The sequence below is a fragment of the Microtus oregoni genome, unplaced genomic scaffold, assembly GCF_018167655.1.
Source record: "Microtus oregoni isolate MIOR12 unplaced genomic scaffold, Mior012 000186F_ref0000110, whole genome shotgun sequence".
NCBI classification, from domain to species: domain Eukaryota; kingdom Metazoa; phylum Chordata; class Mammalia; order Rodentia; family Cricetidae; genus Microtus; species Microtus oregoni.
In genome coordinates this window covers 493,884-516,808 of record NW_024544844.1, presented here as the reverse complement: position 1 = coordinate 516,808, position 22,925 = coordinate 493,884, and the positions used below count along the sequence as shown (strand labels likewise).

The following is a 22,925-nucleotide window of genomic DNA, read 5'->3' as shown; positions in this document are numbered from 1 at the left end:
ATCTGAACAAATACATATATATTTTATTTTTGAAGCTATACTCAGTATATCGTGGTAGCAGCTAATAAACATCCTTTGTCAGAATAAGCAGATTTCTACCACCACTCTTATCTATTAAAGTAATCTACCATAAGACTGTACCATATTTATTTACTAATCTGTTGTCAGACTTGTTTTTGTTTTACATAGTATCTTGTTATGTACCCCTAGCTGGCCAGAACTTAATGCCTCTGTTTCCCGAGTGCCACATGTCCCACAAGTGTCAAGCTTTTGTGTATTTTTTGTTGACAAGGACGGTCTGTCTTTGTAGCTCAAGACAGGAGCTGGTCTGGAACTTGCTGTGTAACTCAGGCTGACTTTGAATTTTCAGCAAGCTTTGTTTATCACTCTCCCTCTGTTCTTCCTCTCCTCTCCCTTCTCCTTTTCTCCTTCCTTCATCATGCCCAGGCTGGCCTGGAACTCTGGATTTGAGTGATGTTTTTCTTCCAGCCTCTTGAGGAGCTATAACTGCAAATGCATGTTACTGTGCCAGATACTTTATAATAGTTTATTATAAATCCTAGGAAGAAGAATTTTATCTGTACAACTTGGCATGTTTATCTAATTACTTTCTTTGGGTGAATTTCTAGGAATTTTCAAGTTTGGTTTTTTTCTGGATATAATTTATTTTCTATTTTTTTTTTTTTTTGCTTTTCCTTAACTACATACTTGCATATGAAATCTTTTGTATTCCTAGTTTTGGAACATGTGTATATTTGATGGATTATGTAAAGTAAGTCAGATGGGTGTGTGTTGTTTGTAAGTTAATAGGTTACTGTTGCTTGATTGATTAATCTTTAGTAGAGTCTCTTCCCCAGGTAGGAACCCAAAAGTATTAGCTTGGAAGCTTTCATAGAAGATTGCCTTCTCTCTAAGGGTTTGTACACTTTTGAGACTGTTCCAGTAGACCTAAGATATTATAAAAACTGTTACAGCTCTTAATACCTTCTGAATGCATTGTCATGATTAATACCATTTTCTTTAATTACTTTTTTCCAGGTGATTCATGGCAGGGGACGTGGAAGGTTTCTGTTCTTCTCTCCATGACACCAGTGTCTCTGCTGGGTTCAGAGCACTGTATGAGGAGGGATTGCTTCTCGATGTCACTCTTGTTATTGAAGATCATCAGTTCCAGGCCCATAAAGCACTCTTGGCCACCCAAAGTGATTACTTCAGAATTATGTTCACTGCAGACATGAGGGAACGAGATCAGAACAAAATTCATTTAAAAGGTCTAACAGCTACCGGTTTCAGCCACGTTCTTCAGTTTATGTATTATGGAACTATAGAACTGAGTATGAATACTGTTCATGAAATCCTTCAGGCGGCAATGTATGTTCAGCTTATAGAAGTGGTGAAGTTCTGCTGTTCTTTCTTATTAGCCAAAATCTGCCTAGAAAATTGTGCAGAAATTATGAGACTCTTAGATGATTTCGGTGTTAACATCGAGGGAGTCAGGGAGAAGCTGGACGCTTTTCTGCTAGACAACTTTGTGCCACTCATGTCCAGGCCTGACTTCCTGTCCTATCTGAGCTTTGAGAAGCTCATGTCTTATCTGGATAATGATCATCTGAGCAGGTTTCCAGAAATTGAGCTATACGAGGCTGTGCAATCTTGGCTGAGACATGATACACGACGATGGAGACATACAGATACCATCATTCAGAACATCAGGTTTTGTTTGATGACTCCATCCAGCATTTTTGAGAAGGTTGGTGCATTTGAAAACAGTAGACAGGACTCCTCATTTAGTTAAAGATGTTGTTATAGATGAGATTCCCAGAGTTGGTTAGGAGTCAAAGTAGTTTTATAAAAATATTTTATATATAAGAAGCTGACTTTATTATAGCTTATGTATTTAGTTGTTTTTAAAATACATTTTGTGAGTGAAGGGTGAACCAGGTAGGTAGTAGAATAGTTCCACTTTTGAAATACTTTTAAGGTTGGCTTACAATGTGATACAAATATTACAAATTTGCTTTAGCTTTTTATAATATAAACTGGGTTAAGATTTTTAAAGTTAATATAAATAATCCATGCTAGAATTGACATTGGGGGCAGTTACAATTCTACATGGTACATATACATTAAATGCATTTTGTTATTTAAAATGCAGTAAGGGCACATATAAATAGCTCTTGATGACCAATAGGCCACAGAGTGATTGTCTTCCATATTCTTACTTATTTCTGTTCCCCATTTCACTGTTGAATACTAACTAAATTTATCCCTGAAAATAGTATATATGCCTAAAAACATTTTGACATTTCCAAATTAGTAGACCATAAATCCTCTATGTATATTCATCAAGCATCCATGTGTACATTTTAGCATGTAAATAATTCTATTTTAAAATACTTTCTCTAAAACAGCCTTGGCCTTTTTTGTAAGCATCTTCATTTTTATATCAGAGTCTCACTTGTGATCCATTCTTGCCCAAAGGAGAGAGAGCAGCTTCAGTAATTGCTTAACTTAATTGGTTTCTAATCACTTGGTTACCTCTGGGGCTATGTTTACCTCTTGCATCTTTCCTTTCTAGAAAGCACACAAAACTTCTTTGACAGACACCTTTCATGTTAAAATACTCGGCTTTAGCTACTAACAGATCATGTGGAAAAATATAATCTCTGAAAAGGAACTTTGTTTATGCCATTTGAAAAATAAACAAATTCGTGCCTTTGAATAACACTCAGCAGACTGGCATGTTTTTCTTTTTTTCCCTTCTGAACTGCTATGAAATGTCATTATCTTTTTTTTTTCCGAGACAGGGTTTCTCCGTAGCTTTTTGGTTCCTGTCCTGGAACTAGCTCCTGTAGAAATGTTATTATCGTTAATAGAGAATTTTATGGAATTTTATCTTTATTCTTAGAATGTATTAATATGGCAGAAATAATTGAAACTAAAGAATATACTTGTTTTTGTTCAGTAAAAACCAGCCCCACATCAACTATGTAAACCATTTGCTGCTTATGTTTTGATTTTTTTCTACCTTTACTATTGTTTTTATTGCTTTCTTTCCCTGGGGATTCATGTTTTGTCTTTATATATTAAATGAGGATGCTTTTTCACTACTAAAACAGAGCCCCCTACTCCCCGCATTTTAATTAGAGATTGAAGTAGAAAGTATTTCTGAAATAGAAAATAAAATTTCATCTCTTGTGGGACAGAATAATGGTTAACTGAGAGCAGTTAATGCTTTGTAAATGCTGAGCTGCTAGACTAGTCTGCATTTCAATGATCAGTTTTCAAAGTAGGCAATTGTTATCGTGGCTAAAATATAGTGTTGGGTAGGTTGTCTAGCAATTGAACTTGCTGATTTCCTTTTGTACCTATCGCATAACAATGGTTATCACCATTGGCTAAGTGTGTGGTTTTTTTTCATGATAAAAATATTATTAAGGCTTCTTTCTGAAATTACTTTCTTAGGTAAACTTAAGACCCAGTTGAGAAGAAATTTTTCATTTTTTTTGTAATACAAAAATCTTTCACTTGAATAATACTAGTAAGATTGCCTTAATAGTGTGTGAGATTTATTAAAACAATCTATGACTTTTTAAATGTTGAGATGCACTTCAATTATGCAGATTAGAGGCCTTATCTCTAGAAATATAACTTGAAAAACAAACTATTAGGGAGAATTTGGTTGGCAAATACATATTAGATATGGTTTGGCATGGTGGCATACACCTTTGATCCCAGCACTTAGGCAGAGGCCAGCTATAGAGAGACCCTGTCTCAAAACAAAGAATTTAGACATGTATTTTATATTTTAATCTCTTTGAAAATAGTATCCATGTATTTTTCTTGCAAGTCCCAAACAAGGCCTGTTTATTTGTTTTGTTTTGTTTTGCTTTTTGGTTTTTCGAGATAGTTTCTCTGTGTAGCCCTGGATGTCCTGGAACTTACTCTGTAGATCAGGCTGGCCTCTAACTCACAGAGATTTACCTGCCTCTGCCTCACTCCTGAACGCTGGAATTAAAGGTGAGCGTCACCACTGCCCTGCTAAAGGCCATTTATTATTTTGGGTTTTTCGATACAGGGTTTCTCTATGGAGCTTTGGAGCCTGTCCTGGAACTCACTCTGTAGACCAGGCCGGCCTGGAACTCACAGAGATCTTCCTGCCTCTGCCTCCCCAGTGCTGGGATTAAAGACACACGCCACCACCTGCCTTGCTCAAGGCCTTTTTTTTCTTTATAAAAAGAGTTTAATTCTTTTTTTATTAATTATTTATTAAAGATTTCTACCTCCTCCCCACCACCGCCTCCCATTTCCCTCCCCCTCCCTCGTCAGCCCAAAGAGCAATCAGGGTTCCCTGCCCTGTGGGAAGTCCAAGGACCACCCACCTCCTTCCAGGTCTAGTAAGGTGAGCATCCAAACTGCCTAGGCTCCCACAAAGCCAGTAAGTGCAGTAGGATCAAAACCCAGTGCCATTGTTCTTGAGTTCTCATCAGCTCTCATTGTCCGCTGTGTTCAGCGAGTCCAGTTTTATTCCATGCTTTTTCAGACCTGGGCCAGTTGGCCTTCAAGGCCGTTTGTTTTTTTTTTTTTTTTAAAACTCAAACATTGGTTATGTATACCTAGTCCTAGAGTGGGCATAAAAGTGTAAAGCTAAATCCATGCTGCTCCTTATTAGTGAGAGAGTCTCCAGGGACAAGGAGTATAACTATTTTTGATTTGTGGTTTTTACCCCATTTTCTGAAATTTATAAAAATGGATTTTTTTTCTTCAAGTAAGGCTTTTTACTCTATCCCAGGCTGGGCTTAAACATGTTATAGAACCCAGGTTGGCCTCACACTCAGGATAATCTTCCTGCCTCAGCCTTCTCAAGTACAGGAATTATATGCATGTACCACATCTGGCAGGAAGTGTTGGTATGGCCTTATTTTAGCTTTTATGTGTTTTAAATTTTCTGTTGTAAATTTTATAAAAAAGTTGAAAAAAAAGAATGATCACTCCAAAACAAACATAATATGTAAGTTAATAGCTGTTAACATATTTGTTAGATAGAGATTGTATAGTCTTTAGTATGTGTTCTTTTTTCCTTCCTGAACTGGCTCAATGAATGTTGTAGAGCCAGGCAGTGGTGGCACATGCCTTTAATCCCAGCACTTGGGAGGCAGAGGTAGGTAGATCTCTCAATTCAAGGCCATTATACCAGAACTACACAGAAACCAGGTTTCAAAAAAAAAAAAATAAAAGAATGTTGTAGGCATTGTGACCATTCATTCCTAACTGTTTCATGTATCATCTCCCAAGATTAAGGCTATCATCCTACATAACCAAAATACTATTGTTGTACCCAAGAGAATTAACAATATTTCTTTAGCATCATGTAACATCTAGGTCATTTTCTGTTAGTTCAAAGGTATCTTTTTTGGTTGCTTTTCATGAACTAAAATTTAATCAAGATTTGCACAGTATATTTGGTTGTCTTTGTTTTAATTTTTAATTGCCTCTCCCTTTCCTCATTTGTTTTAAGGATGTTCAAATATATGAAAAGTTGAATGAATGGTGTAATGAACACTTGTATCATGTGTAGCTGTTGCTTTTCTAGCTTTTGAAAATAACTTGTAACTTGTAATTATCAATATACCTCACTCTTAAATACTTAACTGTATTTCTCTGATGAGTAAGGATTTTTCTTATTTAAATACAATACTATTTTTACCTTAGGAGCAGTAACACTAAGGCCCATCATCAAATTGCTAATGCATATTCTAGTTTTTGCATTTGCTTCCAAAATCTACTAGAATCCAGTGTTTTTGCATTGCTTTTTGGCCATCATATATATCTAAGCTTTCTTCATCTACAGCAACCTCCACCTTTCTTTTCTTTTTCTTTTTTTCTTGAGAAAGACTAGAATGTGTTTCACATTCTGGATGTATTCTAGATGTGTCTGATTATTTCCTTGTGTTGTTAATTTAGTTTCTTTATACTCCTTGTTTCCTATTAACACAGCTACATTTTAGCATCTTGTTTTTTTTTTTATGAACAATTACAGGAAAATACTATAATGCCAGAGGAAAAACTCGGAAAACCATTTAGTTGTTCTGATTAGGCTTAGAAAATCATCATTTTTTTTTTTGGTATTATGTTTCCAAGCAGCTCATATCTGTGACTAAAACCAAAACCAAAAATTTTATTCACTCTGTTCTGTATTCAGTTTCATTTAGAGTAATAAATTTTTTTTCCTTAAAGAAAAAGTAGAATACTTTGGTTTATTGGAGTTAAAACTATATGAAGGGTTAAAATTGAAAGAGTCCTAATAAAGAAGTGAGCCTGAGATTTCGGTTTGTAGTATAAGCTTAGTATGCACTATATTCAGTCTCCAGCTTGACCCAAATCAGGTGTAACTGACTTGAGTTCCACTGTTCAAAGATTAAGACAACAAAAAGTGGGATTGGAGAAATGACTCAGCAGTTAGGAGTACTGGGTGCTCTTCTAGAGGACCCGGTTCAATTCCCAGCACCCACATGGCAGCTCACTACTGTCTGTAGCTCCAGCTCCAGGGGCTCCATGACACCAGGGATGCACATGATGCACATAGATATGCATTCAGGCAAAATACCCATACCCATAAAATAAATCTTTTTGAAATGCAACAAAAAGGATGTTTATCTCAAATTTACTTTGGAACTAAGAATTTTAAACGTAGGACCTTAGTGGATACTAGCTAGCTAAGTGTTCTACTACTGAACTACATCCCTAGACTTAAATAATTTTAAGATTGATTACATATTGAAATTGCACTTTGGATATATTGAGTTAAATATATCAAAATAAAATTTGACCTTTTGTGCTTTTTAAAATGTGGATAGTAGGGCATGTAAAATTTTGCATCTTTTGGCTTTCATTTGTCATTTGGATTATATTTTTATAGTAGAGTGCTGCTCTAAAGTTAAGGAAGTGAGTTTTCATTAGCAACTCTGAATATACATATAGTAAACTAATTTTCTCATATTTAGACCCTTCTCCCTAAATTTTCATCCTTTGGTTATGGTTATATACAGTTAGCGTTAAACTCCCAGACCTAAAGATTTTAGTGTGTTTGATGAAGATTAACTGTTAATGAGTGTAGCATCTTTCTTTGTCAGGACCCTTTTTTTTCTATCATCAGGAAAATAAGCACCTATATAAAGCTTTGGGAAGAAACTTCTTCCTGGAGTAGTAGCTGTCAGATATAAGCGATGACATCTTAAGAAGCAAAAGAATGTTTCTCATTGAAGAAGAGCTCTACCTAATAGGATCTCAGGAATCTGAATAAGGCCTCTAGCTCTGTCCAAATCACTAGGATTATTAGGTTTATTCTACTGCCTTATCATTCCCTGTAATCCCTTCTGAATTTCTCTCAGCTCAGCACACTGCCTCAATTTATACTGAGTGCTCTGTGAAGTCACCCTTGGCCAAGGTTTCCAGATTTCCTGAGTTCCTCAAAGGCATCTCTACTGTTTATTGGAACACTGAAACAGACACGCGCACAACCCCCCCCACACACACACATACACAGTGCTTTGTGCATATGCATGTGTGTGTTTGTCAGGTTGTGTTCACTAAGTGCTTTCTACATAGGTATAGAGTCCAAAAGTTATCCTCATTATATAGGTAAGAAAACAAGTTCAGAAAGGTAGGGATCTTATTCCAGAACAAGTGGCACTGTCCAGACTGGAATCCAGGTCTGCTTATTTCTCATGTCAGCATCTTTCTTAAAGCTGCTAGACTAATCAGAGCCCCTTGAGGTACATAATACATGCTGTTTACCTGTGATTCACCTTTAGTCATTTAGAAATTGTTAGTAGAATTGGGAAATTCTAAAGTGGTAGCATGAACAACACAAACCTAAGAAATTCATAACCCTGAAAGAATATAAGGTATGAAAACACATTTTTGTTATTACTGTTTAATCAAACCTCACAATTTCAGAGTCTTTTTTAAATTTAGATTTTTATGATGCTGGGTGGGGATTATACCCATGTCTTCACATATTTTAAGAAAGCACTTCACCACTGAGCTACATTCCAAGTTAAATCTTGTCTTTTTGAAACATAGTTGTTTAAGTTATGATTTGTTTTTGTGTCGAAGATTCTTAGTTTTGAAACTAGACTATAATTTCAATTTTTACTTAAGCAGTTATCTTTGGCATGCATTTTTACTAGCTTTGATGGCCTTTGCATCTGTTAACAAGGAATAAGGCCTGTTATCACAATGAATTTCAGTAGAGAGTTAAATCATTTAAATCATGCTCTTTGTTTTATTTTTGTTTTGTGATAGGGTCTCATTGGTAACCTAAGCTTGGCTGGAACTCACCATATAACCTAGGTTAGACTTGAATTTAAGACAGTTCTTCCACCTTAGATTCCTGAGTGCTACCATTATAGTTGTGCGGTTGTGAGCCATTGTACCTGGCTAGTCTTATTTGGTTTGTTTTTGTGTTTTTTTTCTTTTTTCTTTTTGAAGCAGAATTTCTCTGTGTAACAGCCCTAGCTGTCCTGAAATTTGCTCTGCAGACTAGATTAGCCTCAAACTCAGAGATCCACCTGCCTGCCTCTACCTCCCAAGTGCTGAGATTAAAGGCATGCACCACCACTGTCTGGCTTAAAAAACAAGAAACAATATGGGTCTGTCAGATGGCTGAGCAGGTCAGGGCAGTGTAACCAAGCCTGACAACCTGAGTTCCATCCCTGGGACCTAAATGGTAGAAGGAGAGAACTGACTTCCAAAAGTTATCCTCTGACCTTCACACATGCCATGACTACATGGCCACATATACATAAATAGATACAATAAATTATCCAGTAAATGCATATTTGGCAAAATACTTTACACAAAAGGCCTTATTTGTAACAATTTTTAAAATTATATATATAATATATAGTGTATATAGTGTTCTACCTGCATGTATGCCTGCAGGCCAGAAGAGGGCACTAGATCTCTTTATAGATGGTTGTGAGCCACCATGTGGTTGCTGGGAATTGAACTCAGGTCCTCTAGAAGAGCAGACAATGCTCTTCTTAACCTCTGAGCCCCAACAAAATTGTTAAATTATTGATTAGAACACATTTGTTGATTTCTTTAATATAGTGACATAGCAGGAATGGTGGCTCCTGTAATTCTAGTACTTGGAAGGCTAAGATAGGAGGATGGCCTAAGTTTGAGGCCATCCTGAGCTACAGTGTACGTACGATCTTGTTTCAAAAACCCAGAAAATAAATAATAAAACATAGTCTAGTGGCATCAACATTTTTTTTTTTTAATTTTGATGCTACTAGGAGGTAAGCCAGGGCCTCATACTTGCTAGGGAAATGTTTTTCCACTTAGCTACAATCTTGTCCATATTTTAACATCTTTGAACAGGAGCATCTTCATAAATCATAAATATGCATAAGGTAATGCTCAGCATGCTGTTGACCCTCTAGTAGATATTATATTAATATGAATTAGCTTCAAAATTATTAAGTCCTGTGAGGATAGAGAAACAAATTAGTTCTGTATTTAGGGTTTTATAGTTGATTTGATTGCCAGTTTATTAAGAAAGCAGACTATATAGTTATAGTCTGCTTGAAGTAAACCCATCATTCTTATTTCAGACACATTGTTTTATGAACTACCTCATGATATTCAGACTCTGTAGTGTGGTTTTTTTCCCCCTTATTGGTTAAGCATAATTCTCTGTCTTACCTCAAAACTGGATTTATCTAAAAATTATTTTTTTTCTGGTTAGAACACCCAAAGGCATCTACTCTACCACTGGGCTTTCTGATGAGTCCCTACAGTTTTTTTAAGTGCAATGCTAATGTTTTTAGGAAGGAAAGGCCATAATGTGTGTCTGTTGTGTGTACAGAATTTAGAATAGTACTTTTTCTATCACTGAGAATATATTTGTACTTAATAAATGTTTATTTTGGGACTATTTACTTCTTTGGGCTGGCAAGATGGTTCCGTGGGTAAAGGTGCTTGCTGCCAAGCCTGATGACCTGAGTTCAATATCTGGGACGTACATGGTGGAAGGAGAGTGTTGTCCTCTGATCTTAATCCATACCCATGTATATGTAATATAATATTTACCACTTGGACAATTTTGATAGCTTAAAATACGTCTTTATTAGTGAAAATTCAAGTCAGTGAAAATAATATTTCAGAAAAGCTTTCTAGCACTTTGATATTTTAAGACAGGATCTCAGCTAGCCCAGGATGGCTTAACTTTCTTGCCTCAGCTTTCTGAATGATGGGATTACAGGCTGGCGTCATAATGCTCACCTAGAGTTAATGGCTTTAAAAACTATGAAACTAAAAAACTAAAACCTTTAAACTGAGCCTTTAATCCCAGCACTCAGGAGGCAGAGGCAGGCAAATCTCTGAGTTTGAGGACAACTTGGTCTACACAGTTTGAGGACAGCCAGAGCTACATAAGACCTTATCTCAAAAACAACAGCAACAAATCCCAAAACAACAAAAACCTGCAAATGGTGGCATACTCCTTTAATCTCAGCACTAGGGAGGCAGAGGCAGGCAGATCTCTGAGCCTGGTCTACAGAGAGTTCCAGGACAGCCAGGGATACACAGAGAAACCCTGTCTCAAAACAGCAACAACAAAAACCAAACAATAAAATACCCCCCCCCCCCAGCAAACCCCCTACATTTTGGTTTCTCGGAGAAATAGCTCAGTTGGTAAAGCACGAGGCTTCAAGTTTGATTCCTAGAACCCATGCAGGAAAATAGTCTGCCATGATGTTACACATTTATAATTTCAGCACAGAGGTGTTAGAGTCCTGGTGACCAGCCTAGCTAAATTTGCCAGTTTCAGGCCAGTGAGAAATCTTGTCAGAAAAACAGGTGAACACCAGAAGAATGACATCCAAGACTGACCTCTGTTGACCACATGCATATACACATACACACCTGAAAATCAAAGCTACATTTTAAAACAAGCCCAAAGCATTATGAAGTCACCTAGGAACTAGTAGAATTTATGGATGAGGGTTTGAGTATCTAAAGTATGCCTTAGAATATAGTGGCGTCAGTGTTCTTCACCAAACACTAATCCTCCACACAGTTTCTCCATCAGCATTCACAGTGGACTGTTAACATAGTTACTGTTCTTAATCTCATGCTTGTGGTATGATATTCTCATTAATTGAAGTACAGCCCATGGGTACAGTGTAGATCCTGTTATTATAGGTCTGCAATCCCTTCATGTATGTTTTTGGAACATGCTGTCTGATCCTGATACTTGTAATTTTAGCACTGTTTAGTCAAAACTTCTTGAAAAGACTTTGTTTATATCTAATTACTTCGGTTAGAGCTAGAATAAGTGGAAATTTCCTTGTAACCCTCACAGTTTTAGAAACATATGAGAAAAAGTGCTGTGTTTTTGACAGTAATATTTTGGGTATGTATTTGTATTATATGTGCACGTGTGTATTAAGTGTTTATGTATGTAGGGTGCTTGTACATGCAAAGAGAGGCTAGAGGAGGATGTTGGAAGTCTTCTGTCACTTTGCACCTTAGTTTTTGAGAAAGAGTTTCTCACTAAACCTAAAGCTTGTCGTTTTAGCAAGGTTGACTAGCCCTTGAGCTCCCGGTATCTGCTTTTCTCTGACCCCCAATTCTGGCCGGCCAGCTCCTGGGTGCTGGGGATTTGAATTCAGGTCCCTTGCTTTCACAGCAAGTGCTCTTTTACCCACAGAGCCATCTACCCAGCTCTGTAAACATATTTCTAAAGAAAGAAAATTAGACATTTGACCAGAACTTCTGGTAAGCTTGAGTTGTGTTGAAAAGTTTAAAATCCTCTTCAGCTATGAAATAGTATTTATGCAGATAGAACTCTAAATTGCTTAAATGAACAGTTAACTCATTTGCTCTTTGGAGTGAAAACAAAAATGGGTGGGTTTTCGTTTGGGAGCCAGGCCAGCATTAAACATACTCTCAGTTACTTTGGTCTCCTTTTTGCTAAACTTTCCTCTCAGACCCCATAGACTAAGATGCCCAGAATTAATGTATATGCAGGTTTTTTTCTAAAAAAGCAACCCACAGTGTTTTTTAGGCTTTGAAATCTGCTGTGTATACAGAGTACTTTTCCCCCTTACCTCTGACTTGGATTCAGTTTAGGCTGATAGTTTTTTCAAGAATGTCAGAAGCCTAGATGTTGACTGCTGTTAGAACCTTGATAAAGGCAGTCAGGATGTTAGGGGTTAGTTAGTATACAGGAACCTGTTGAAAACAGGAATTTGAAAGCTCAATCTTAAGCCAGGCATGGTGGTGCATACCTTTAATTTTATCGCTCAGGAAACAGAGTCAGGCAGATCTCTATGGGTGCTAGGCCAGCCAGGACAATATGGTAAGAACATGTTTTCAGAAAAAAAAAATAATTCAGTGTTCCCCTTTTTAATAAAAAAGAACAAAGTCAGGAGAATAAGGGCCTCTTTGCTGATGTGTAAGAGAAGTAACCCTTTTTAATAAGTAGGAGAGATAATAGAAAAACAGAAAATTAAAAGGATTAAAGGGAGCTGAATATGTAGAGAGCTTGCCCTAGCGTGGGTTCATCTCCATCACTTTGAAAGAAAAAAGACTAAATGTTAGTTGGGCAGTGGTGACACATGCCTTGAATACCAGCACTTGGGAGGAATAAGTAGGTAGACCTCTGTGGTTCGAGGTCATTCTGGTCAACAGAGCGAGTTACAGGACAGTCAGGGCTGTTACACAGCGAAACCCTGTCTCGAAAAGCAACAAGAAAAACAAATGTCAGAATGACTGGAGAAAAGGTTAGGAGCAAGAAGGAACAGGGGGAATGTTTAGATTTGAGGCCTTGAAGTATTACTATTTTATTGTGTTTTCATGACAGGGTTTCTCTGTGCAGCCCTGTCCAGTCTGGAAATCAATCTGTAGACCATGTTGTCTCAAACTCAGATTCACTTGCCTTTGTCTCCAAGTTCTGGATTTAAAAGTATGTGCCACCTCCTCCTGGCTTGAAGTCTTAATTTTTCAACTTATTACCTGAAAATGAACCACATTTCCGTAAGCACTATTCCATGACTTATTGAGAAATTATTTTTAAAATTAAACCTTTTATTTGGCTTGCTTGCTAAATACATTTATGAATAAAATATATAATAGAGTATATCTCTGTAAATATAAAAAGATTCCTCATGAATTTTAGAACTTACTTGTGTTGCTTAAATAAAAATTTTCAACTTTATTTTTATTTCTTAACTTTCAGATCGTTTATCTTTAATAATCTGGAAGATTTTATATAGAGAGAGTTTTTCGAGACAGGGTTTCTCTGTAATTTTGGAGCCTGTCCTGGAACTAGCTCTTGCAGACCAGGCATAGAAATCTGCCCTTCTATGCCTCCTGATTGCTGGGATTAAAGGCGTGCGCCACCACTGCCCAGCTCAGTTATTCAAATATTAAGAATTATTTTAAAATAATTTCCTACTTTTACCATTTCTGACAATGCTCTGTCATACTGAAGTTGTAAGAAAATTAAGCTTTCTAAGCACATTTAGTTTGAATTTTTTATAAGTAATCTAGATATGGCTTAAAGCATGCTGGAACATGTGTACCCCCAAATGTTAGCACTGTACCATTTTAAGTAAGAGATTGGAGCATCAGCATAAAGCCCTGAAACCAATCCCTCTCTGATACCAAGAGCTGAGTAATCATAATATTACTACCAAAAGGATTGGCACCTAGTCTAAACTTATTTTTTAGCACCGTATTTTTTAACAAAGGGGTTAATAAAAGCCATTTTGAATCTAGCTTTTTATTTTACATAAATCAGTATAAGCTTTAGTTCTGATGAATATTTTCTGCTTCTGAGGAGAAAGCTCAGGGCCTTATGAATGCTAGGCTAGGACTTGACCACACCCTTATCTCCCAAGCATGATTCCATAAAGACTTTGACATGGTAATTTTCCAATACAACACATGAAGACTGCCCCACATTTTCCTGACAACCAAAACTTTTATCAAACGAGCCAGGTGTAGTGCCACTTTCTAGCACCTGGGAAGCTGTGGTACAATAATTTCTGATAAGTTCAAAACCAGCCTAAGCTACATAGTGAGTTCCAGGCCAGCCAAGATTACATAGTATGACCTGTCTCATCGCTAACCACCACCAAAAACCCAAAATTAACCAGAATGCAGCTGTGGTTTCTAAAAGTAAGTATTTGTTTTAGCACAAGCCCCATGATAGTACTTTTAGTTTTAGGTATTTCTCTTGTGAAGATGGGATCATGGTAGAGAAGTGAGAATGAAGCTTACACTCATCATTCTGAAGCTTAAGTTAGCATTTTTGGATGTAGGAAGAGTCAGAAGTGTCTGCTCATGTAACTAGTGTTCCCTGTAAGGAAGAAAGTATCTAAAGGAATGTGGCTCAGCATCTCACACTGAAGGAAATATTAATATAGAAGATTTTTTTTTGGTTTAGTGGAAATATGTTTGACATTAAAAAATTATTTCATGACTGAGGATAGTATAGTTCAGTAAAAGAGAACTTGCCTAGCGAGTGTGGCCTTGAGTTTGATCACTAGGACTATTCAAAACATGAAACAGCTTATAGTATCTTTGTTGTTTAAAAACCTAACTTTTAGACTCCAGCTAGCTTAATAGATATTTAAAATTTCAGATTTTGAGTTAAATCTAGTAGATTGTAGGGAAATGCCTGTTAATATTACAAGTTCATTTTACTTCTCAAAATTTAAGGTAGTATGAACAAGTTACCTTTAAAATTTGCTTATTTAAGCCTGGCAATGGCAGTGCACACACCTTTAATCCCGGCAGTCAGGAGTCAGAGGCAGGCATATCTGAGATTGAGACCAGCCTGATCTATAGAGTGAGACTATATAGTGAAACCCTGTCTCAAAAAAAATATGCTTGTTTAGCAAATGGATTGTATAACATTTTGAGAAACAGAATTTTTGCTCTGCTCTAGTTGCTGTTTTTAACATATTTAAGGAACCACTGTTAGAATTAATCCTGTGTCATATTTCTTCCTTCCCTAACTATATGCATATATGTGTGCACACAAGTTAAATTGAAAATGTTTGAGGAAGAAACGTCCAACTAATAATTCAGACCACTGTTTTTAAGAGATGATATGTATGTCCTAGGATTTTATTATAAAACAAAATGCCACTTTTATAACAAAATTCTTACTGTATGAAAGCAGGAAAAGTGATAATTTTTCCAAGTGTTAAAACAAGACAAGCTTTTTATATTTATGAAAGGAGAAGGAAAGTAACTCAAAACATGAAGATATGTCATTCTTTCTATATTTGTCTTTTGAGAGCACCTGATATACAGATGGCTAAGCTGTTACATGAAAGATGGATGATGCGAGAAATGCCTTTTTTATGAAAAGATGAGTCACATTTGTTTTTGGGCAGCTCTCTTCATGAATACACTTCAAAGGATTTCTTTCATATGGTTTTACCGCTATGCTTTTTTAAAAGTAGAGTGCATATGTATATATAAAATCCCTTAGGCCAAGATTGAAATAAGTAATTGGTTGTGCTTATTGTTACTGTGCAATTTTAGAAAAAGCATAGCAGTTAGAAGCTCTGGGAAAAGAGCAAAGCAGATCTAGAACTTGCTTCAGCCAAAAGCAATTGGAATTAAATTTCTTTGGTTGGAAGGTCTTTGAATTAGCTGTTTCAAAAGGCATATATTCCAGTATTGGAGACTTAGGGGTAGAACAGTTTGATTGGGCTTGAACGTAGAATTGAAGTAAATTTTGTAAGCTCTTTAGAACCCAGGTTTCAAAAGAGCACAATAGAATGTATGGGGAAGAGGACAGTGAAACTAGAAGATTAGGTAGAAACTGCAAGACTGGAAAATGATTCCCAAAGCAGGTAAACTGGGCCAATTTGATGAGATCTGTAAGAAGCAGTGTTAGAATGTGGAAGGGGATGTCAGGTCATCTAGCCTAGTCTTCTGAGACACTGGAACCCCTATTTACTGTTCCTGCTGGTAGTCATTACCTCTAGTATCAGAGGACTTGTTGACTCCAGAGATCCAGTTGTCTCGATTTGGAGCAAATTAGGTACCTTTTAAAACTGATTATTCCAAAAAAAAGGCTATGACCCTTGTAAAAAAATATATTCTAACCCATATAAAATCAATTTGGGGTAGACCTCGGGAACTTGCTGGTAGTTGTGTATTGAACACATGTGGATCCCCCATATGTGCTTCCAAATATAAAATAGTTGATTTTTATTTAATAATATATGTACTGTTCTTTGGTTTTCCTCATTTAACATTTTGAACATCTGTCAGTACATTTTGGGTTCATTTCACATCATACACAATCATTAAAATGATGGTATATACCATAGTTCATTCAACTAATTATTTTTTCTTTGAGATAGGGTCTCTGGTTGGCCTGGAACTTAGGTTTATCTATAGCTCACATAGATCCATCTACTCTGCCCCCCAAGTTCTGGGATTAAAGGCGTGTGCCACCTGAGGTTTTTTCCTCTCTGTTGTTAATTTCAGTTTTTCTTCTAATTTTTACTTTAAGATGCTTTTTGTTTAATATCTGGTACTTTGTGAAGATTCAGCATTTTACTGCATTCTTACAGTTTCATTCCACTCTTCATAATACTTGCTCTATGAACTTGTTTCTTAGCATCTGAATTCCAGATAACTGCTACATCAGGTCACTTTCTCATTTCTCTCCTCAGGGTGTTGTACAGTTAAGGAGTTAGTGTTATACTTCACAGAACCTCCAAGCCTTCCTAAGCTTCCTTGCAAAGTTCCTGATTTTTTTTTTGGAAAAACTTGAGAGCTTCCTGTCTAGGATATGAAGGTTTCTCCTTCCTCAATCTCTGAACAAGGCTGCTTTCTGTAAAGTAGTGTTCTATTAGTATATTAGCAGTCATGTTTCAGTTAGGTCCAAAATAGGTTCCTCTGATTTCTGTCTCTCTCTACAGACTAACTTTTAATGTAACAGCTAATGAATTTTGTACATGGGCACATGACAGACACTAAATCCTTTGCACTTCGGCTATCTCAGTCATCTCCAAAATTAAGAAGCATAGGTGATATCCCAATAATAACAGATGAGGAAACAGGATTAAAGGTTCAAGGTTGGGGCTGGAAAGATGGTTGAATGGTTAGGAGCTCTGGCTGCTCTTCCAGAGGACCCAGGTTCAGTTCCCGTATAGCAGTTCATAACTGTCTGTAACTCCAGTTCCAGGGGATTCGACACCCTCAGACAGTCATACGTGTAGACCAAACACCAATGCACATTTAAAAAACAAAAGGTTCAAGGTTGTACAGCTGATGTGTTCCTGTCTGTCTGTCTGTCTGTCTATCTATCTATCTATCTATCTATCTATCTATCTTATCTAGTTTTTTCAAGACAGGATTTCTCTGTAGCTTTGGGGCCTGTCCGAGAACTCACCCTGTAGACCAGACTGGTCTTGAACTCACAGAGATCCACCTGCGTCTGCCTCGCAAGTGCTGGGATTAAAAGCGTGCACCACCATAGCCGAGCCATTTATTTTTTGCCCCAACCCACCCCCATCCACTTTGGGACCCATTTTTAAAATGGAAAGACTCCTTTTTACTTACAAATATGATACATGATAAAGAACCAAAAATATTCGTGAAATTCCAGAGGGAATCACTACTAATGTAAGTAAGCTTATATAAAAATGTATTTAGTTGGTATAGTGCCAGGGTACTGTTGTTCTTCAGAAAAATGAACAGAACATACTGAGGCTTTGGGATATAGCTCAGTTGGTAGGATGCTTGCCTGTCATTCAAGACCTGAGTTCAGTAATCAGTACCAATAAAATAACTGACTGATCCAGGTGATGTTGGTGCGCACCTTTAATCCCAGCAGTTGGGAGGAGGCAGGAACAGGTGGGTCTCTGAATTCAAGGCCAGCCTGCCTGGTAAACAGAGTGAGTTCCAGGAATGTCAAGGTTACACAGGGAAACCCTGTCTTGAAAAACAATAATAAAATAAAAATAAACAACTGAATATTCTGTGAGCATCTTTCCATGTTAAATATGTGAAGTAAAATGATAAAGGATTGGGTCTTTTTCATATTTTTCTTTTTGCAATCATTTGTTCATAGTTTTTATTTGCTGAATTCTTCTACACTTGTTTTAATAGAAAGAATTGAGCTGAATTTGTAATCATTGTCATCCCAGTAACTGATTTTTTTTTTTATTTCAAGACTGGGCTGGAGAGATGGCTCAGAGGTTAAGAGCATTGCCTGCTCTTCCAAAGGTCCTGAGTTCAATTCCCAGCAACCACATGGTGGCTCACAACCATCTGTAATGGGGTCTGGTGCCCTCTTCTGGCCTGCAGACATACACACAGACAGAATATTGTATACATAATAAATAAATAAATATTTTTTTAAAAAAGACAGACTTTCAGGTAGCCCAGGCTGCTTAAAATTTACTATGTAGTCAGAGATGGTCTTGTAGTTCTGGTCCCCATGTCTGTTTTCCAAGTGCTAAAATTACAAGCATGCACTAACACACCAGGCTATCAGTTTTTGCTAAGGACAGTTATAGTTTCTTTTCTTTGAGATGAGTCATTAGGTCCAATCACTTGCTAGGATTTTTATCTTTCTGGTTTTTTGATATAGGGTTTCTTTTTGTAGCTTTGGCCATTATGGAACTCACTCTATAGACCAGGCTAACCTCGAATTCACACAGAGATCCACCTGCCTCTGCCTCCCTAGCACTGGGATTAAAAATGTGCACCTCCACCACCACCTGGCTAGCTAGGTTTTTTATTAATGAACATATTATTAAAAAAATTTTCTATCCCTGAAGGGGAGCAGAGAAAAATGTGTAGTTCAATTTTAAAAAAAGCCATGTGAAGATGGAAAATACATTAAAAAATTCTATTCAGCACTTGGGATGCAGAGGCAAGTGGATTTATGTGAGTTTGAGGACAGCCTGGTCTACAGAGTGAGTTCCAGAACAGCTATGGCTACACAGAGAAACCCTGTTTTGACAAAAACAAATTCTTTTTTTCTAAAGCAGAATGGAAGCTGTATTCCCAACATACTAGAAATAATAAGCACTTTAGAGTAAAATTGTCTTCAGATTCTGCATCTACCAGTTTAGTTATGTAAATAATTTGAGCGAGTAAGTCACATAATATCCTAAGCCTCAATTTTCTTAGCAGAAAATCAGGGATTGTTATTGTTCTCTTACAGGTGGAATAATTTTAACAAGATCTACACATATGAAGTGCCCAGCACAACTCTTGTTTACCATCTTCTGGAGTTAGAAAAGACATTTTGCCTTTGCTAGTCTAGTGAAGCCCATGGAGGGAACCTCTATATCAAAGTGATAGTCTTATTTGCATAAATGAAGTGCCTGGAGTTACAAAGGACAACAATTATATTGAATACAGTTGAAACATTTAACTTTGTTATCTTTTTGGACTTACCTGGGAGAATTCATGACAGGATGGATTAATGAAAAACACCTAAGAAGAGAAGAGAGAAAGCTCATATACCTGCTTTTGACTTTTTCTTGAACTATCAGTTTGGATTTCCAACAGGCTTCTAGATATTTCCTCCTTCAGCACCCTGCCAGCAGTTTTCCTGCCAGGGAAATAAATGCCTCTCCCAAAGCCTAGCTGCTTTTCTCATATCTATAATCCACCACTCATGTAATATCTTAAGTTTAAGTCCACAAATCACATTAAAGTTTTCGCTTTCCTACTCTGTCAAATTAATCATGGTCATCTGTAGAATTGTTTACATTGCTGAGGAAGGCACCCAGGTCCTTGCCTCATGGTAGGCAAGTACTCCACTACATCTCTAGCCCTCATCTTAGAATAGTGAATCCTTGTTATTGAAAACGGGATTTTTTTTTCTCTGCTGATTTCCAACATCCTCTTTTACAAAGTATTTCTTGGCAAATTTAGGTATATATATTATATAACTTTTTTTTCCTAGACAGGGTTTCTCTGTGTAACAGTCCTAGCTGTTCTGGAACTCACTCAGTAGACCAGACTGGCCTTGAACTCACAGAGATCCTCCTGCCTCTGCCTCCTAAATGCTAGGATTAAAGGGATTAAAAGCATGGACCACCACAGCCTGACTGATACATTCTTACACCTAAAGTGCTACTATACAGAGATGTGCTGTACTACCTCATACCTGTCAACTTGACCAATTTATGTATGCTTTAATTTTTATAAATATATCCTAAGTTCTTTGAGGAAATAAACCATTTCTTTTTTTTTTTTTTGAGAGAAGGTTTCTCTGTAGCTTTAGAGCCTGTCCTGGAACTTGCTTTGTAGATAAGGCTGGCTTTGAATTCACAGAAATCTGCCTGTCTCTGCCTCTTGAGTGCCGCTATTAAAGGCATGCACCACCACTGCCTGGCATAAACTACTTCTTACACTTACCTTTCTATCTCCTAGTAGTGCTTAGTATAGCTCTTAGAAGTACTTCCTAAGATCTTGATAGTAGTCATGTTAAAGTAGTTCTACTTCCAAAAACAAAGGAAAAGTTGACCTATTTTCTCCTGGTTTGTTATTTAATAGGATTTGTTGATGACATACTAAATCTTCATGTCAAAAACCTTCTGGGAATTCTGTATGTACATAAAATTTTCACTAACTCACTACCATAACTCTCCACATGATGCACTTGAGGTTGTTTCGTGGTATGTAATATCATTGGTTAAAAAAGCTACGGATGAGATCTTTTTCTAATATGAAGCCCTGTTTATGACCTGATCACCACCTGCAGCCTAGGGCCTAACATATAACAGTGTCTGATAATAGACTTTTTCATAAACCCTGTTCTGTTTAAAAATTAACTTATTCCTTAAAAAGAGATTGTTTACTTTTAAAGGCTTGGGGGAACATATATATGTAATTATAAATGCAAGTTACAGAAACAAATACAATGAAAAAGCTTTGTAGAAAACAAAGTAATTTTTCCAGGAAAAAAGTTTTAGCAAAGGAGTCTTAAAATATCTTGATCATAGTAGGCATTGATAGTTTGTTTAACATTTATGCTATATCTTTTGGTTAAATTCTTTTACTTGTATTCCTAGGTTAAGACATCAGAATTTTATAGATATTCTCGACAGCTACGCTATGAAGTTGACCAAGCATTGAATTACTTCCAGAACATTCACCAGCAGCCCTTGTTAGACATAAAATCAAGCCGTATTCGTTCTGCCAAACCACAAACTACAGTATTCCGAGGAATGATTGGAAATAGCATGGTTAATAGTAAAATACTTCTTCTAAAGAAACCAAGGGTCTGGTGGGAACTGGAAGGCCCCCAAGTACCTCTGAGGCCAGACTGCCTTGCTATTGTCAATAATTTTGTATTCCTGTTAGGTGGAGAAGAACTAGGCCCAGATGGCGAATTCCATGCATCTTCAAAAGTGTTCAGGTATGATCCAAGACAAAATTCTTGGCTGCGCATGGCAGACATGTCTGTACCCCGTTCAGAATTTGCTGTTGGTGTTATTGGGAAATATATTTATGCTGTAGCAGGCAGAACAAGAGATGAGACTTTCTACTCGACCGAAAGATATGATATCGTTAATGATAAATGGGAATTTGTAGATCCTTATCCAGTTAACAAATATGGACATGAGGGGACAGTACTCAATAACAAATTGTTTATCACTGGAGGAATCACTTCGTCTTCCACATCTAAACAAGTATGTGTGTTTGATCCCAGTAAAGAAGGGACCATAGAACAGCGGACCAGGAGAACTCAAGTAGTCACCAATTGCTGGGAAAATAAGAGCAAGATGAATTATGCCAGATGCTTTCACAAGATGATATCTTATAATGGCAAGCTTTATGTCTTCGGTGGTGTCTGTGTGATCTTGAGGGCCTCTTTTGAATCTCAGGGCTGCCCTTCCACAGAAGTGTACAACCCAGATACTGATCAGTGGACCATCTTGGCATCCATGCCAATTGGTAGAAGTGGCCATGGTGTGACTGTGCTCGACAAACAAATAATGGTCCTTGGAGGGCTTTGTTACAATGGTCATTACAGTGATTCCATTTTCACCTTTGACCCAGATGAAAACAAGTGGAAGGAAGACGAATATCCTCGAATGCCCTGCAAGCTGGATGGTTTACAAGTGTGCAACCTATATTTTCCAGACTATATAATGGATGAGGTTAGGCGTTGCAACTGATGTCATCTTTCTCCCTAAAAATTAAAAAGGCAAATAAAGCATTTGTAATAAAGTAGTTTAAAAGCATAAAGAAAAACCTCACCAGTTTTCCTATCAAAGCCATTGGTCTAATATTGTAAGTTTTCATTCTGTGCTAGCATCTTTTTCCTTTGAGTGACCTCAGACTCATGCAATAAGTTTATTTAAAGCACTAGCTCTTGAAACTACTTCCAAAAGCAGTTTATACTTCTCCACTTACCTGGGAAGTGTATTTTTCTGCTTTAAACATTTCTTCCAGATGTTAGTGTAAGATTTGTGCATCTTCTAAGAGAAGACCCAGTAAGTGTCACTGGATGTGATTTCAGTCTCTGTCTGTCTGAACTTGTTTTAGACATTGTTTTAGTCTGCTATATGTTTTGGTTTATTATTTAAAAGTTTAAAACTCTTGACCTTTTTGCATGGCTTTTGCTGAAAATGCAAAAATTTAAATTTTCTACAAAAGTTTTTTATATCAGAACACTATTTCTAAGCTGCCTTCTCTTATCTACATTGTGTTAGTGAAAGCATATCCATACTCGCGCACATCCTATAAATATATAAGGCATATCCCTTTTATGCGTGATTAGGATTCTATATTTTTAAGCTAGTGCACTTGCACACACAGTTCGCCATACTTGTTGAAATTTAGATGTAATGTCATTACTGTGTTAATGTTTTTAGAAAGTTAAAATAACTGGAGTCCTCATTCACTAT

The 22,925-nt window shown here is 36.8% G+C and overlaps 1 protein-coding gene across 1 annotated transcript; it reads left to right on the top strand.

Moving 5' to 3' along the window:
* The first annotated feature begins 785 nt into the window (after positions 1 to 785).
* LOC121445411 (kelch-like protein 15) lies at positions 786 to 22,670 on the top strand. The gene is made up of 3 exons (XM_041647547.1): positions 786 to 916; positions 1,039 to 1,750; positions 21,084 to 22,670. Exons 2-3 carry the CDS (start codon positions 1,046 to 1,048, stop codon positions 22,191 to 22,193), a joined length of 1,815 nt encoding a protein of 604 aa, XP_041503481.1. The 5' UTR covers positions 786 to 916; positions 1,039 to 1,045; the 3' UTR covers positions 22,194 to 22,670.
* Positions 22,671 to 22,925: the final 255 nt, after the last annotated feature.

What these genes read in the sequence shown, in the direction of transcription:
- LOC121445411 (XM_041647547.1), top strand. Translation starts at nt 1,046, where the DNA reads ATGGCAGGGGACGTGGAAGGTTTCTGTTCTTCTCTCCATGACACCAGT. An exon ending in CATCCAGCATTTTTGAGAAG is followed by an intron (nt 1,751 to 21,083) that starts GTTGGTGCATTT and finishes TTGTATTCCTAG; the next exon opens with GTTAAGACATCAGAATTTTA.